Raw genomic sequence first — 17,818 nt, 5'->3', positions numbered from 1 at the left:
GGTGTCCTCACCTCTCCCCTTAATGGTGTCCTCACCTCTCCCTTTAATGGTGTCCTCACCTCTCCCTTTAATGGTGTCCTCATCTATCCCCTTAATGGTGTCCTCATCTATCCCCTTAATGGTGTCCTCATCTATCCCCTTAATGGTGTCCTCATCTCTCTCAATGGTGCCCTGATGTCTGACTTCAGTGGCGTCCTCATTTGAGGACCCTCCGTACGAGGCAATGGCAACGTCCATGCAAATTGGTTACATCCAACTGCAGCTCTCTATCTACTGTATCTCTGTGAGTTTAATACTCTACAAAAAAAAGTATGTCCACCCTACATGAAATAAAATATTTATATAAAACCAAAACGCATTAGATTTGAAATAGAAAGGTGTCTGCTGGTCAGACACAAAGAACACGAGATAAAAGCTGAAGGTCTATCAGGAACTGTAATCTATTAATAATCCATCGCTGTGAGGAAGAGAGACAGGCTGTCAAATACATACAACACCCCCCACAAAATTATGCCACAAAAAAACTATCACTAAATATATAAATATGTTATTTTCAGTTATAAGGGAAATCTGTGGTCTTAAATTTTATTGTACTATATTCAGAAATTATTTAAAATAATTCTGGCCTTATTCACCCACTTTTTGGGGTATTTTATTAGGATCCCCATGTAACGGCTGTCTTCAGAAATGGACCAAAATGCGGCGGAGTTAGGGTTCGTCATATTTAATCACACGAGCACTTTACAATTTAACAAAACAAGAAATCTGACAGCCAACACAGTCCTGTCAGGTGCAACCACTATGACAAGAACAATTACCCACGAAACACAAAGGAAACGTAGGCAACTTATGTGTGACTCCCAATCAACCACAACCCTCTACAGCTGTGCCTGATTGGAAGTCACACGGCCAAAATCAACGAAACAATAAAAAACACACACTCCCTTCTGCCACTTCCTGACCCAACGACACCCTCTACTGGTCAGGACGTGACACCCCATTAGCTGTTGCAAAAGCAGCAGCTACTCTTCCTGGGGTCCACACAAAACATGAAACATAATACAGAACATCAATAGACAAGAACAGCTCAAGGACAGAACTACATAAAAAAATGTAAAAGGCACACATAGCCTAGATATCAATGCATACACACAAACTATCTAGGTCAAATAGGGGAGAGGCGTTGTGCCGCGAGGTGTTGCCGCAATCTGTTTTTTTTAAACCATGTTTGCTCTTTTATTTGAGCAATATGAGATGGAAGGAAGTTCCATGCAATAAGGGCTCTATATAAAACTGTACGCTTTCTTGAATTTATACTGGATTTGGGGACTGTGAAAAGACCCCTGGTAGCATGTCTGGTGGGAGAAGTGTGTGTGTCAGAGCTGTGTGTAAGTTGACTATGCAAACAATTTGGAATTTTCAACACGTTAATGTTTCTTATAAAAAGAAGAAGTGATGCAGTCAGTCTCTCCTCAACTCTTGGCCAAGAGAGACTGGCATGCATAGTATTTATATCAGCCCTCTGATTACAATTAAGAGCAAAACGTGCAGCTCTCTTCTGGGCCAGCTGGAGCTGAACTAGGTCTTTCCTTGTAGAACTGGACCACACGACTGGATAATAATCAAGATTAGACAAAACGAGAGCCTGCAGAACTTGCTTTTTGGAGTGTGGTGTCAAAAAAGCAGAGCATCTCTTTATTACCGACAGACCTCTCCCCATCTCTACAACCATCTATATGATTTGACCATGACAGTTTACAATCTAAGGTAACGCCAAGAAAATGTTGTCTCTGACAAATAGGTTTATGATAGCATTTCATATCATCATGTTTTCATATTTTCTATCACACCTTTCTTATGTACATGATCTTGTATGCTTTTTTATCTGATAGCTGAGGAAGTAAGCCTTTTGCTAATATAAATCATGACTAGTTCCTCCTTGCCATGAAGGATGAATCAAGGTTTCCTAGGACCAAATAAAGTCTTTATTCAGAATGTGTTTCTGTTCTTCTCCTTATTAATGAGATAAGATAAGAGTAAAAGTCCTACTCAAAGCAATGGTTTATTGAGAGGAAAAACAGTACAGAACTTAAACAGTGTTGTACTTATTCTGATCTTGTTCTGTCAACTCTAATTCAGTACACAATTTGTGGTGTCATCTCAAGAGAGACGTCCTAAGATAAGTTTACCAACCCTCTAATTTAGAAAGAACAATGTATATTACTGATGATGATGCTGATGATGATGCTGATGATGATGCTAATGATGATGGTGATGATGATGCTGATGATGATGCTAATGATGATGGTGATGATGATGTGATGATGATGGTGATGATGATGATGATGATGATAACAAGAAAGCCAACATCAGTTTCCTTTCAGACAATGTATTTTTATCATCCTTTTTGACATGTAAGGATGGATGGTTCTTCCATTCCCAGATCTCCCATGTTGTTTATAATATAGGACAACCCCCCCAAATCAAGTGAAATCAACACAATAGTCTTTCATCCTCATTATAATAATCTGTAATCATGGTAGAGGTGCAAAGAGACAAACACATACTGTTGGTTTAGGAATTCAATGTTTATTACATTAGAAAATGAAGTATGGCTTTACAGAAGCACAAAGCATAAAAGCATTACAGTGGTTTAACATCGTCTATCTATAACAGGGTGTTGAAGGTTCATGTTGGATACATGTAACAATGATCTTAGACATGATGATCTGTGTATATCCTTCCTGTACAAATATACATATCTTGAATTTTAAAAATGTGATAGGATAGAGGCTAAAATATTTGCGTTTGCGTTGCTTATAGCAGTCACGTTCAAAAAAAAATATTATGTATATATATTTTCTTAGATCATGATTTCTATGATTCAATTGGGGGATATTTTTACTTCGGAATTCTGAAAATGATGATGGTTAGATGAATGCCCTACTCTCTGGCAGAATGACACCATTACAAAATTCTGTCAACTTTCCCCAAATTCCCAATTTTTCGGATATCCCCAGGTTTTCTGGATTTCCCGTGCTTTTCTTCTAACTAGTATTTCTGGAATACCTGGTAATTTTGGGGAAGTTACCAGAATTTTGCAACCTCAGGAAATTAGCAATCATTGAAGTGAGACTGGCACAGAGAAAGAAAGACACATTCTGCACAGCAAGCAGGTGAGGATGAATCATAATAACGGCTGGAATAGAAACCATGTGTTTGATACCATTACATGTATTTAGCTCCAGCCAATTACCCATCCTTCCCACCAGCCACCTGTGATGCTTCGGCATCTTCACCCACATTCACATTCACGGTCATCACATCGTCCTGAATATTAATCTCACACTTTTCACCATAGAAGCCCTCATTGCATTCACAAATTGTCAAAGAGGTGTCTAGTATTCTCTTGCATTGGCCATTTCCACAGTCAGTGTTGCCAGAGCAGGGGTCAAGTTGTCTAATCTGGTTATCACTTTTTACATAGACTGAAAAGAAGCCCCAGTAACAGTCATTTCTGATTAGCGCATCTGGAGTTTCAGAAAACCCATCTTTTTTTGTTGAAATATGGATAGCTGCAATTTGAGTCATAGCCAATTTGTATGTAGAAGGACCATACCTGCTGTATTTGTATGAACATTCAGGAAGTTTGTTCAGCACTTCAGGCTTTGAGCACTCTATTTTTTTCACACAGTCAGAAGCGTATTCTTTTATAGTATTTCCAATTAAATGGTTGCCTTTCTCTGAGAAGCTCACAGCAACAATGACCTTCTCAAGAGGAAACTTGGTAAAACGTACCATGTCATGGCTACTGTCATCTTCCTTTTTGTACACAGCAACTATCCAGTCATACCAGAAGTACTTTTTATTCAAAAACTCTCTAACTTTGGTAGCTAGTGGGGTCATTTCTAAGGATTCGGATGTGCCAATCACTTCCACATCGTTCTTCATGTACTGTTCAAAGTTCTCAATGCATTTCAGCACTGTTTGTGTGTGAGCTTGGGTAACGTTGTAAAACTGAATGATTGATTGCTGGGCCTTGGCCTCTGTGTTAAAGTCCTTCAGCTTGTAATAGATGAGATTCAGCTGCAGGCCCTTCCACATCAGACCTCTGAAATACATGCTGTATGTCTTCACCTTTTCAACTTCACCACTGAATTTGTTTACCATGAGCTCCAGGAGGTTTTCGGTGAGTGAAGGCTGCTCTCCCGTCAGGTATTTGTAGAAATTGGTCACGCTGTTCTCAGTTGCTGTGTTCTCATAGAACTGGGTGAACCTCAGAATCAGAATCATAAAACTTAATTGCCAGGCAACAAACATTATTAGTAATTTTTCTTTGTGTGTTATTTCAACAGTGGGAAGTTAGTTTAGAAAGAAAGAAAGAAAGAAAGAAAGAAAGAAAGAAAGAAAGAAAGAAAGAAAGAAAGAAAGAAAGAAAGAAAGAAAGAAAGAAAGAAAGAAAGAAAGAAGAGAAAGAAAGAAAGAAAGAGAGAAAGAAAGAAACAAAGAAACAAAGAAACAAAGAATGAAAAAACTTGATGTGGTTACTGAAATAGCTGTATCTTTTTATTGGTAGAATATATATCTGTTCTGATTGCTGATTTGAATAGCAGAGAAATAGACAAATATTGCATAACCTACTTTTTTGGCAATTTTGGGGGGAAAGTGGTCAAAATTGCATTTGTTTCTAAAAGTTGAGAGAAAAAGTAGTTGATGTGGTTACAGAAATAGCTCTATCTTTTGATTGGTAGAAAATGTCTGTTCTGATTTCATACACTAAGTTTTTGTCTAGTGGGTCGTTCTTGAATTGCGCTGGCATTTGAGCATGACATCTTGTAAGTGTATTTGGGTACATCTTTCCATCTATATCAACTAATATGGCACTTTAATAACTGTTTTTATGTTTTTTATGTTTTTACCATTATGATAACACCGTGCCACCAATAGGAGTAGCAATGTCAATGATGGTAACACCAATTATACATTTTAGGTAATTAAGGATTTTCTTAAATGAAGGCCACCGATGCTCAAATCTAAGTACATTAACACTTAAAAAATGATATACTGAAATTATTTGATTCATAATTTTGCTCACAATGTAATTTCCCTTAATTTAAATAGAGTAACACCAACTGCATTTTTTATTTGCACAATCCAAATTATCAATGGAATCCTCAAATGCTAAAAGTGTGCAATTACCTAATAATTTTATTTAATATAGATCCCTCCCCCGATAACAGTTTGGCAATGGAAGGAATGCTCAAGGTCCTTGTATATCTTCGCAATGAGTGATTTTTGAGGCGGGATCACCAATGACATAAATCTTGCATATTTGTAAAATAATGATAGGTAATTTAATACCCTTCTTTGTTTTGAATCAATCTATACAATATAGTAAATACTTTAGTTTACTTTCTAGCATTCAAAATAATATATAGATAGGATCAGATGTAGGGTCATAATTTGATCACCCTGTTGCAAGATAACTTTTCTGCAATGCTTTACTTGTAGTGTATTTGAGATTTAAAAGGGCTTCTGAAGTTTGTAATTTCCACTTTGACATTTCAGACTTGATTTTCCCATGCGAAAAATGTATCAACCTCTACAAAAATATAAATTAAATATAATCCACATAATTATTCACATTTCCTTTTACTGCTGGATTATTTACCATCTGTAGCAAACTGGATCAAATTAAGATACCACATCTGTAAGTACACTATACATACAAAAGTATGTGGACTTCGCTTTAAATGAGTGGATTCAGCTATTTCAGCCACACCCGTTGCTGACAGGTGTATAACATCGAGGACACAGCCATGCAATCTCCATAGACAAACATTTGCAGTAGAATGGCCTTACTGGAGAGCTCAGATACTTTCAATGTTGCACCGTCATAGTATACCACCTTTCCAACAAGTCAGTTTGTGAAATTTCTGCCCTGCTGGAGCTGCCCCAGTGAACTGTAAGTGCTGTTATTGTTAAGTGGAAATGCCTAGGAACAACATCGGCTCAGCCGCCAAGTGGTAGGCCACACAAGCTCACAGAATGTGACCGCCGAGTGCTGAAGCGCGTAGTGTGTAAAGATCATCTGTCCTCGGTTGCAACACTCACTACCGAGATCCAAACTGGCTCTGGAAGCAAGATCAACACAATAACTATTCGTCAGGAGCTTCATGAAATGGGTTTCCATGGCTGAGCAGCAACACACAAGCCTGAGATCACCATGCCAAGCATCGGCTGGAGTGGTGTAAAGCTCGCCGCCATTGGACTCTGGAGCAGTGGAAACGTGTTTTCTGGAGTGATCAGTCAGGCTTCACCCTCTTGCAGTCAATGGACAAATCTGAGTTTTAGCGGATGCCAGGAAAACGCTACCTGCCCCAATGCGTAGTGCCAACTGTAAAGTTTTGTGGAGAAGGAATAATGGTCTGGGGCTGTTTTCCTGGTTCGGGCTAGGCCCCTTAGTTCCAGCGTAGGGAAATCTTAACACTACAGCATACAATGACATTCTAGATGATTCTGTGCTTTCAACTTTGTGGAAACAGTTTGGGGAAGGCCCTTTCCTGTTTCTGCATGACAAAATATATAGAGGACAATGCCCCCATGCACAAAGCGAGGTCCATACAGAAATGGTTTGTTGAAATCGGTGTGGAAGAACTTGACTGGCCAGCACAGAGCACAGAGCACAGATCTCAACCCCATTGAACACCTTTGGGAAGAATTTAAACGGCGACTGCGAGCCAGGCCTAATCACCCAACATCAGTGCCCGACGTCACTAATGCTCTTGTGGCTGAATGGAAGCAAGTACCCAGAGCAATGTTCCAACATCTAGTGGAAAGCCTTTCCAGAAGAGTGGAGGTTGTTATAGCAGCAAAGGGGGACCAACTCCATATTAATGCCCATGATTTTGGAATGGGATGTTTAGTGAGCAGGTGTCCACATACTTTTGGTTATGTAGTGTATTTTAAACAATGCATAAACATAACGTTTTGCAGTATAAAGGACTTGCATTATGTTTTATCATTGATAAACAGTTAAATATAAACAAAATCATTTATGATGTGTAACTATTTGTCATTTGTCAAGTTATTTTGTTATGGTTGAAAATGTAAGGTAGGCAAATGCAACCTCATTTCTAGAACCATCTAACCTGTTGGGAAAATGGTCAAAATTCACAGTGGTTACAGAGGGTAGAATGTTGGATACCATTGCTGATTTTAAAAGCAGTAACTACAATTAAAGTTGTAAACAGTTACATACTTCTCCACCAGTTGTCTCTTCTTGTCCTCGTCTTTGGCTGCCATGCTATCCGACAAGAATTCCTTGAACATGTCCCAGGAGTTGCTGATCTTAAGCTCGTCTTGAGAGTAGACACTGGCATAGGTTACCCACTGGACTTCAGTTTTCAGAGAGTTGATTTGCAAAGTGATTGAGTCAAGCTTTCTGTTAACCTCTGCAAACTGAGTCTTCACCTCAATTAACACTGGGTCATCTTGACCGACAAATGCCAGGGCAAAATTTACAGCAGCACCAGCAAAACCACCAAAGGCAGGGCCATAACGTGCCGTGAACTTTAAGACTTTCTTAAGTACACTAGTCCAATCTGATGTATCCTTTCCCTCAACTATTATTTTAACAATTTCCAAACTCTTTTCAAAAGATTCAATAGATTTCTCAACTCTTTCTCTTGTGTAGTATTCCATATCTTTAACTGATACAGTTGTCCCAATTGAGGTTGCATATAACAGGAGTATCAGGAGTGCTGAAGATGCCATGACTGCAAATTAGGAAAAAAAAAATAGATATATATTTACAGTGTTTACAAGTTCAAAAGATTTTCCAGATGTATACATATTAATATACAAAAAGGGTTGGTCAAAACAAGCTTTGTGATTGGTTGAGATACTGTACGTTTTAATTAAGCCGTGCTAAAAAAGCTGTTAACAAAGGGTAGGCCTATGATGCAAAAATAGGCTACTTTTTTATTGTTCGATCTGAGAAACCATTGCACATCCACTGTCCCATCAGCCCAGCCAGGCAATTCAATAAAGGGGCAGTGCAGTCAAACACGGAATTTGCCTTTGTCATATGCAGAAAGTATTGACACCCCTTGGCTTTTTCCACATTTTTGTTACAGACTGAATTTAAAACGGATTAAATATATATTTTTGTTCTCACCATAATGACAAAGTGAAAACATGTTTTTAGAAATGTTGGAAAATGTATTGAAAATTCAATACAGAAATATCTAATTTACATAAGTATTCACACCCCTGGGTCAATACATGTTAAATCACCTTTGGCATCGATTACAGCTGTCTTGTACAATATTTGCAGATTATTCTTTTTTTTTAATTCTTCAAGCTCTGTCAAGTTCGTTGTTGACCATTGCTAGTCAGCCATTTTCAAGTCTTGCCATAGATTTTCCAGCCAATTTAAGTCAAAACTGTCACTAGGCCACTCAGGAACATTCAATGTCATCTTGGTAAGTAACTCCAGTGTATATTTGGCCTTATTTTAGGTTATTGTCTGCTGGTGGAAAGCAGACTGAACCAGGTTTTCCTCTAAGATTTTGCCTGTGTTTAGCTCTATTCAGTTTATTTTTATCCTCCCAAAAATGTCTAGTCCTTGCCGATGACAAGCATACCCATAACAAGCATACCACCATGCTTGAAAATATGAAATGTGGTACTCAGTGATGTGTTGTGTTGGATTTGCTCCAAATATAATGCTTTGTATTCAGGACATAAATGTAATTTCTTTGCCAAATTCTTGCAGTTTTACTTTATTGGCTTATTGCAAACAGGATGCATGTTTTGGAAAATGTTTATGCTGTACAGGCTTCCTTCTTTTCACTCTGTCATTTAGGTTAGTATTGTGGAGTAACTACAATGTTGTTGATCCATCCTCAGTTTTCTCCTATCACAGACATTAACCTCTGTAACTGTTTAAAAGTCATCATTGGCCTTGTGGTGAATTTTTTTAAGAAGCTATTTTTGTTTATTTTTGACCATTTTAATTTAAAACAATCACAGTAAAGGTACTTCATTGTAATCCAGAAATGATTTTGATATTGAGATTAAAACAGCTGCATTGGAACTTTAACTTGATCTTCACTGTAAAAACGCATCTAGACGTTATTTTCTCTTGCTTCTAGCCTAGTACTTGCTTTGCTTGATTTGAACAAACGTTGCTATCTGCCTCTCTGACCTTTGCAACATTGTTTACATTTTTAAGTGCGATCTCCACCGGCCCATAGAGAATAAACGTGTCAGAACAAGACAGTGAAATCATGCATCAGCAAACTGTTTATGGATATAAAGACATGGCAATAGAATAACAGGTCAAACTAAACAAAATGCAGCTGGTTTGCTCTCTATCCAGCTTCAGTTTGAAGTGATTGTGTTATCTGCGTACATTTAATTTAATGTAAGAAGTGACCCATTGTAGAAAAGCAATTGTACACACAAGGTTATGTGATACAAATGTTTTGCACAGCTGTGCTGATCTACTGTACTCGGCTTCACCTCGTACCTATGACCACAGCATAGCCATGCTAAAAAATGGTGTCACATGCCCTCTTGTGTACAATTTATTTTATATACATATACTGTAACGACCCTGGGTTTAATAGCGCGGATATCCACTCTGCCGCTTGAGAATGCTATTGGGACACAGTCGACAGCTTGATGGACTTCGGGCTAGAAGGTTGAGGGTTCGAGACCTACTCCCTGCCTGTTTCATGACAATACATATTAATAACTGATTAGTCATTTTATTAAAATAATAATCTATAGGCCTACCTGAAATTCCAAAAGTAAGCAAAAGTTCAGGTCTTGAGGTGAAGAGATGTGTCTCTACCAAAAGTTTCAGCCTCACATTTGACAACCCCTTTATAGCCACAACCCCTTTATAGCCACAACCCCTTTATTGCCACAACCCCTTTATTGCCAAATGAAAAGAATTACTTTTTTTTTTCATTTTCTTCGTAAACAAACCCTGTAACCGTTTTTTTATCACCTAAAAAAGGGTTTATTGGCCTTTAAATATTTACTTAACAAACATCCCCCTCCATGTGATCTCCCTACTTACTTCATCATAAAATATTTAATGTGCTTGCTGAAAGCAAGACTAATCTCAATTATTATTATTCTGCTCCCTCTAGTGCTTACACACAGCTCTAAACACCAAACCAACTTTCAAATGTGCAGATGGCACCATCTTAGATTTCTTGATAAAATAATTTTTATAGACCTAGCCAAGTTCACAGAGACAACACTTAAAGCATTTTCAAGTGGCGGATGAGAAATCAAAGCAGGGGAGTATGAAGGGAATGCTACCACAGCATACTGAGGACGTTACATACCATTCTGATGGTGCAAATAAAGGCGAAACAAATCAATTTGATGCAAAATGATGCTCGAGGACATAAATAGATAATGTACACGTGATCAACCCGAGAGAAAGATTAGAAAACAACAACGCTTACCTGACTGCTGGACAGCCAATACAGACAATGAGGGTACACAGGATCGGCCAGCCGGGACAATCACTTGCTAATCCCAGAGTCCTCATTGTGAAATGCCAATGCTTCACATAGACAAGATTATTGTGGAAGCAAGGAAATCCCCTGTGGAGTTGGCTGGTCTCACTGTCTGGTTTGCAGCCGACTCCAGTGATCATACCTACAAGCGTCGGCGACCCTGCTACTCAATCATGAACCGAGTGAGGGGCTTTGGCTACCATGCTTTACTGCTGTACCCGGCAATCATCAAGCTGATGCATGGAGCTGAACAATGTCTTTTCACGACACATCTGAAGTAGTGAAGTTTGTTTGCTCTCTGGAGGAAGAAGGCCGTGAACAGCCCGCTTGACTGCTGGTAAGACCAACATAAGCTTGCTTAGCTAGCTAACTTTATTTACAAACAAGGGCTATGGGTCTAGTGCTGGCACTTGGGACTGTGAAAAATAAACCCGGAACCATGAACCAGAAACTGGGGCTGCTGCAGGTGCTGGTTTGGGATCTGGGTCTGTAGAAGGAAGGAAGGACAACCTGAGGAGCAAGCCGAAACACAAGGGATCCCCAGGCCCAGAGGTCAAAAGTGGTACTCCCCTGTGGCCTGCTCGCTCTGGGTCCCTACTCCATGCCTCGTCTCGTGGTCTGGTGCTGGGACTGAGTTAGGTGCAGGTGTTGGATCTACAGAGGGGAGGAAGGACAAACTGAGGAGCAAGCAGAAACACCCAGAGGTCAGGGATGGTACTCCCCTGTGGCTTGCTCACTCCGGACGTAGGTCTAGATCTTTGGTCCTTCTTCCGTGCCTCTTCTGGTGTGGTGACTTGTTCCCGGTTCTGGTCCGGTTCTGGTTCTGTGAGAAGGATTGCTATAGAGGAAGGAAGGAAGGAGGCGAGAGAGGAAAAGGGAGAAGGGAGGTGGCGGTGGCGGTGGTGGAGGGAATGTCAATCGGCCTGGGCTGGTGCTGGAGGAGGAGCGATGTGACGGCAAGGTTAGGAGTCAGGAGGCTAGAAGACGGAGGGGAACGTACAGGGCCCAGACCCACCTGGCCCACCTGGGGTTGATCATTTTGTTGCATATTTTAGTGAGGGTAATTTGTGTTGTTGGGTGGTTCTGTTCACAGGTTACCAGTGGAGGCTCCTCAGAGGAGGAAGGGGAGGACCATCCTCCTCAGTGAAATTCATGACATTTTTTATTGTAAAACATTTTAAAAGTTTTCCTTTTTAGATAAAACTATACTAAATATATTCACGTCACCAAATAATTGATTCAAATACACTGTTTTACAATTAAAGTCAACAGCATTCTGTAGGGTAGCGCCATGGTGTAACTGGAGAACAGCTAGCTTCTGTCCTCCTCTGGGTACGTTGACTTCAATACAAAACCTAGGAGGCTCATGGTTCTCACCCCTTCCATAGACTTACACAATAATTAAGACAACTCCTGGAGTTTGTTCTCCAAGAAATCAGAGGTCTTGCAGCATGAACTGATATGTTGTTATTAGCTATGTTGACTATTTATTTAAATGTATTTTATTTCACCTTTATTTAACCTCTCTGGGGTATGTGGGACGGTAGTGTCCCACCCGTGGGACACACTATTCAACAGCCAGTGAAATAGCAGGGCGGCAAATTCAAAACAGCAAAAATCTCATAATTCAAATTTCTTAGTCAAAAAGTTATATTACAGTTCGTAGAAACATGTCAAACGATGTATAGAATCAATCTTTAGGATGTTTTTATCATAAATCTTCCCTAATATTCCAACCGGACGATTCCTTTGTCTTCAAAAAAGAAAAGGAACACAGCTAACTCTCACGGGAGTGGGCGCCACTGAGCTCATGTCATTTTCTCACTCATCTAATTCCAGGAGCTCTTATTCTCTCCCTAGTCACAGTAAAAGCATGCAACAACGTTCTAAAGACTGTTGACATCTAGTGGAAGCCTCAGGAAGTGCAAAATGAACCCTAAGTCACTGTATACTGTATAGGCAATCACTTGAAAAACTACAAACCTCAGATTTCCACACTTCCTGGTTGGATTGTTCTCAGATTTTTGCCTGCCATATGAGTTCTGTTATACTCACAGACATCATTCAAACAGTTTTAGAAACTTCAGAGTGTTTTCTATCCAAATCTACTACTAATATGCATATCCTACCTTCTGAGACTGAGTAGCAGGCAGTTTACTACGGGCACGCCTTTCATACGGACGTCAAAATACTGCCCCCTACCCTAGAGAAGTTAACCAGGTAAGCTAGTTGAGAACAAGTTCTCATTTACAACTGCGACCTGGCCAAGATAAAGCAAAGCAGTGCGACACAAACAACAACACAGAGTTACACATGGAATAAACAAGCGTACAGTCAATAACACAATATAACAAAAAGGAAAGTCTATATACAGTGTGTGCAAATGGCGTGAGGAGGTAAGTCAAATGAAATAGGCCATAGTGGTGAAGTAGTTACAATTTAGCAAGTTAACACTGGAGTGATAGATGAGCGGAGGATGATGTGCAAGTAGAAATACTGGTGTACAAAAGAGTACAAAAGTAAATAAAAACAATATGGGGATGAGGTAGGTAGATTGGGTGGGCTATTTACAGATGGGCTATGCACTATGAAGTTACTTTAGCTAATATGGTGACAACGACGTAGACTGTGTGTGTAGCAGTTATGATATGGTTTGGCTTGGAAACTTTTTTTCACCTGGTCAGATACAGCTGATGTATTGTCTATTGAAGTCCACAAGCGAAGGGAAAATGTGAGAGGAGGAGAGCGCATAGATGTGAGAAGGAATACAACGTGGCTGCTATGAAAGTGAACTGTGTTTACGCATGATCAGGGGTGTATTCATTCTGCCGATTCTGTTGAAAAACATTTCTTAAAATGAAGCAAATTGAACGAAACAGGGATAAACATACCTGCATTTGTCCAATAGAAACTCTCTTTTGCAACTGTTGGACTAATTATTACACACTAGATCAGCTAGATGCAGGCAAGAGAGTGCAAGGTGGTATTGAATGTGTCACTGTCCGTCCATGTGTCACTGTCTGTTACCTCAAAGGTTTTTTTGAGTATCATGTAGTAGCCTAATCAAGTTTGTTTGCTAGCCTGTTAGGGATAGGGGGCAGTATTTACACGGCCGGATAAAAAACATACCCGATTTAATCTGGTTATTACTACTGCCCAGAAACTAGAATATGCATATAATTATTGGCTGTGGATAGAAAACACCCTAAAGTTTCTAAAACTGTTTGAATGGTGTCTGTGAGTATAACATAACTCATATGGCAGGCAAAAACCTGAGAAGATTCCTTACAGGAAGTGGCCTGTCTGACAATTTCTTGGGCTTCTTCACTCTCTTTATTGAAAACTGAGGATCTCTGCTGTAACGTGACACTTCCTACGGCTCCCATAGGCTCTCAGAAGGCGGGAAAAAGCTGAATGATGTCTTTGGAGCCCCTGGCTGAAAAACATTAGCGCCTTTGGTAAGTGGTCAATCAGAGGACAATGAGACTGAGGCGTGTGCACGAGGCGACACCGTGTTTTTATTTTCTCTCTCTTTGAACGTAAACAGGGTTTCCCGGTCGGAATATTATGGCTTTGTTACGAGAAAAATGGCATAAAAATTGATTTTAAACAGCGGTTGACATGCTTCGAAGTACGGTAATGGAATATTTAGACATTTTTTGTCACGAAACGCGTCGGGCGCGTCACCCTTCTTTACCCTTCGGATAGTGTCTTGAACGCACGAACAAAACAGAGGATATTTGAACATAACTATGGATTATTTTGAACCAAACCAACATTTGTGATTGAAGTAGAAGTCCTGGGAGTGCATTCTGACGAAGAACAGCAAAGGTAATCCAATTTTTCTTATAGTAAATCTGACTTTGGTGAAGGCTAAACTTGGTGGGTGTCTAAATAGCTAGCCCGTGATGGCTGGGCTATCTACTCAGAATATTGCAAAATGTGCTTTCACCGAAAAGCTATTTTAAAATCGGACATAGCGATTGCATAAAGGAGGTCTGTATCTATAATTCTTAAAATAATTGTTATGTTTTTTGTGAACGTTTATCGTGAGTAATTTAGTAAATTCACCGGAAGTTTGCGGTGGGTATGCTAGTTCTGAACGTCACATGCTAATGTAAAAAGCTGGTTTTTGATATAAATATGAACTTGATTGAACAAAACATGCATGTATTGTATAACATAATGTCCTAGGATTGTCATCTGATGAAGATCATCAAAGGTTAGTGCTGCATTGAGCTGTGGTTTGGGTTTATGTGACATTATATGCTAGCTTGAAAAATGGGTGTCTGATTATTTCTGGCTGGGTACTCTGCTGACATAATCTAATGTTTTGCTTTCGTTGTAAAGCCTTTTTGAAATCGGACAGTGTGGTTAGATTAACGAGAGTCTTGTCTTTAAAATGGTGTAAAATAGTCATATGTTTGAGAAATTGAAGTAATAGCATTTCTAAGGTTTTTGAATAACGCGCCACAGGATTCCACTGGCTGTTGAGTAGGTGGGACGATTTCGTCCCACCTACCCTAGAGAGGCTAGCATTGGAGTTTGGGTTCTGGGGTGGTCTTCTGCTCTGGTCTCTTATTGGTCTGGTGGTGGTCTTTCCCATTAAGTAAGTTTTGTCCAGTTGGAGTTGTCGTCATCTGAGAACAGGAGTTGTGAGGCGAGGGGTTCTTCCGGTTGTATGGCCCCTATCGAAACCAGCTCCCCTTTGACGAGGGCTTTGGAGTGGGATGGATGTGTCTAGGAAGGGATTTGTTGGGGGAGCAGATGTGGAGGGGCTGGCAGAGGTGGGGACTGTTTCAAGGGACATCTTGAGTGGTGGGTTGGGCTGTGCCTGATGGAAGGTCTGGTTCTGGGACTGGTTCTGGGTATCCTTTATTGTCTGGTGGAGGGGGTGAGGGATTGGTTGGGTTAGGATTTGGATTAGTGGGGTTGGGGTAGGTGGCATACACCCTTGCCCTGCCGGCAGGAACTGGGGCAGGTTCTGAAGAAGGGGCCCCCTTTCCCGCACAGGTTGCAGGGTCATGTGGAGGCTCAGTCTGAGGTGGGATTGTTATCTTTACAGATCTTGCAGATGATGGCTGTGCAAACTGTGGCCAGATGGCCCAGTTGGCCACAGTTCCTGCATAGTTTGGGCATGCTCTAGTAGTGGACGAAGCCTGTTGTTTCCCACTGTGATGGTGTTGGGGTGGTGGACTCCCACTCTGAATGGGTCCGGTCTTACCTGGATCAGCCATTTTCGTACACCAGTACTGACGTTATCTTTGTCCAGGACCCTCTTAGCCGCTGACTTGAGGGTGGTGAACCTGCTTAACCTCTCTAGGGTCGGCGGGACGAAATCGTCCCACCTACGTAATAGCCAGTGGAATCCTGTGGCGCGTTATTCAAATACCTTAGAAATGCTATTACTTCAATTTCTCAAACATATGACTATTTTACACCATTTTAAAGACAAGACTCTCGTTAATCTAACCACACTGTCCGATTTCAAAAAGGCTTTACAACGAAAGCAAAACATTAGATTATGTCAGCAGAGTACCCAGCCAGAAATAATCAGACACCCATTTTTCAAGCTAGCATATAATGTCACATAAACCCAAACCACAGCTAAATGCAGCACTAACCTTTGATGATCTTCATCAGATGACACACCTAGGACATTATGTTATACAATACATGCATGTTTTGTTCAATCAAGTTCATATTTATATCAAAAACCAGCTTTTCACATTAGCATGTGACGTTCAGAACTAGCATACCCCCCACAAACTTCCGGTGAATTTACTAAACATTTACTAAATTACTCATGATAAACGTTCACAAAAAGCATAACAATTATTTTAAGAATTATAGATACAGAACTCCTCTATGCACTCGATATGTCCGATTTTAAAATAGCTTTTCGGTGAAAGCACATTTTGAAATATTCTCAGTAGATAGCCCGGCATCACAGGGCTAGCTATTTAGACACCCAGCAAGTTTAGCACTCACCAAAGTCAGATTTACTATAAGAAAAATGTTATTACCTTTGGTGTTCTTCATCAGAATGCACTCCCAGGACTTCTACTTCAATAACAAATGTTGGTTTGGTCCCAAATAATCCATAGTTATATCCAAATAGCGGCGTTTTGTTCGTGCGTTCAAGACACTATCCGAAAGGGTAAATAAGGGTTACGCGCACAACGCATTTCGTGACAAAAAAAATCTAAATTTTCCATTACCGTACTTCGAAGCATGTCAACCGCTGTTTAAAATCAATTTTTATTCCATTTTTCTCGTAAAAAAGCGATAATATTCTGACCGGGAATCTGTGTTTAGGTTCAGAGACGAACGAAAATAAAAACATGGGGTCGACTCGTGCACGCGCCTAAGCCCATTGTCCTCTGATAGAGCACTTGCCAAAAGCGCTAATGTGTTTCAGCCTGGGGCTGGAATTACATCATTCAGCTTTTTCCCGCCTTCTGAGAGCCTATGGGAGCCAAAGGAAGTGTCACGTTACAGCAAAGATCCTCAGTCTTCAATAAATAGAGTCAAGAAGCTCAAGGAATGGTCAGACAGGCCACTTCCTGTAAGGAATCTTCTCAGGTTTTTGCCTGCCATATGAGTTCTGTTATACTCACAGACACCATTCAAACAGTTTTAGAAACTTTAGGGTGTTTTCTATCCAAAGCCAATAATTATATGCATATTCTAGTTACTGGGCAGGAGTAGTAACCAGATTAAATCGGGTACGTTTTTTATCCGGCCGTGCAAATACTGCCCCCTATCCCCAACAGGTTAACAACACTTGGATGTTATAGCCCTGGATGCATTCAATTTGAAGCTGTACTGTAACTACCTTGGATTCTCTGTTGGTAAAGGGGTATGCTCTGCGTTTGTTAAACAGGGCTGAATCTTTGCAATTTCTGAACTTTGACCAATACTTTTCTAATAACTGGGGGGTCTTGAAACTGAAAATGATTCCTGTGGCCCTGTGTGTTTCACCAGGCAGTTCAGGTCAGACAGCACAAAGCCTATACCACAAAGGACACGTCACTGCACTCTGTACTCCTCTGTGAACTGGTCATCTATGTATACATGTCACAAAGACCCACTGGTTGATGCTTATTTATAAAACCCTCTTAGGCCTCACTCCCCCCTATCTGAGATTTCTACTGCAGCCCTCATCCACATACAACACCCGTTCTGCCAAGCGCATTCTGTTCAAGGTCCCCAATGCACACACATCCCTGGGTCGCTTGTCTTTTCAGTTCGCTGCAGCTAGCAACTGTAAC

At 40.3% G+C, this 17,818-nt stretch overlaps 3 protein-coding genes across 3 annotated transcripts in view; 1 reads left to right on the top strand and 2 right to left on the bottom strand.

The window, feature by feature from the left end:
* LOC106606373 (Ig lambda-2 chain C region) overlaps positions 1-17,818 on the bottom strand; it is a 147,058-nt gene that overhangs the window by 41,349 nt on the left and 87,891 nt on the right. The gene's annotated exons all lie outside the window — the stretch shown is intronic.
* LOC106606374 (immunoglobulin lambda-1 light chain) overlaps positions 1-17,818 on the top strand; it is a 113,106-nt gene that overhangs the window by 54,847 nt on the left and 40,441 nt on the right. The window lies entirely within an intron of this gene.
* LOC106606371 (SE-cephalotoxin) lies at positions 2,570-9,922 on the bottom strand. The gene is made up of 3 exons (XM_014202520.3): positions 9,805-9,922; positions 7,262-7,778; positions 2,570-4,276 (listed from the first exon to the last, which is right to left on the bottom strand). Exons 2-3 carry the CDS (start codon positions 7,774-7,776, stop codon positions 3,253-3,255), a joined length of 1,539 nt encoding a protein of 512 aa, XP_014057995.1. The 5' UTR covers positions 7,777-7,778; positions 9,805-9,922; the 3' UTR covers positions 2,570-3,252.

This window comes from Salmo salar, chromosome 06 (genome assembly GCF_965601325.2).
Source record: "Salmo salar chromosome 06, fSalSal1, whole genome shotgun sequence".
Taxonomy (NCBI): Eukaryota; Metazoa; Chordata; class Actinopteri; order Salmoniformes; family Salmonidae; genus Salmo; species Salmo salar.
The sequence above is the reverse complement of the archived record's forward strand: the minus strand, read 5'-3'. Positions and strand labels throughout refer to the sequence as shown.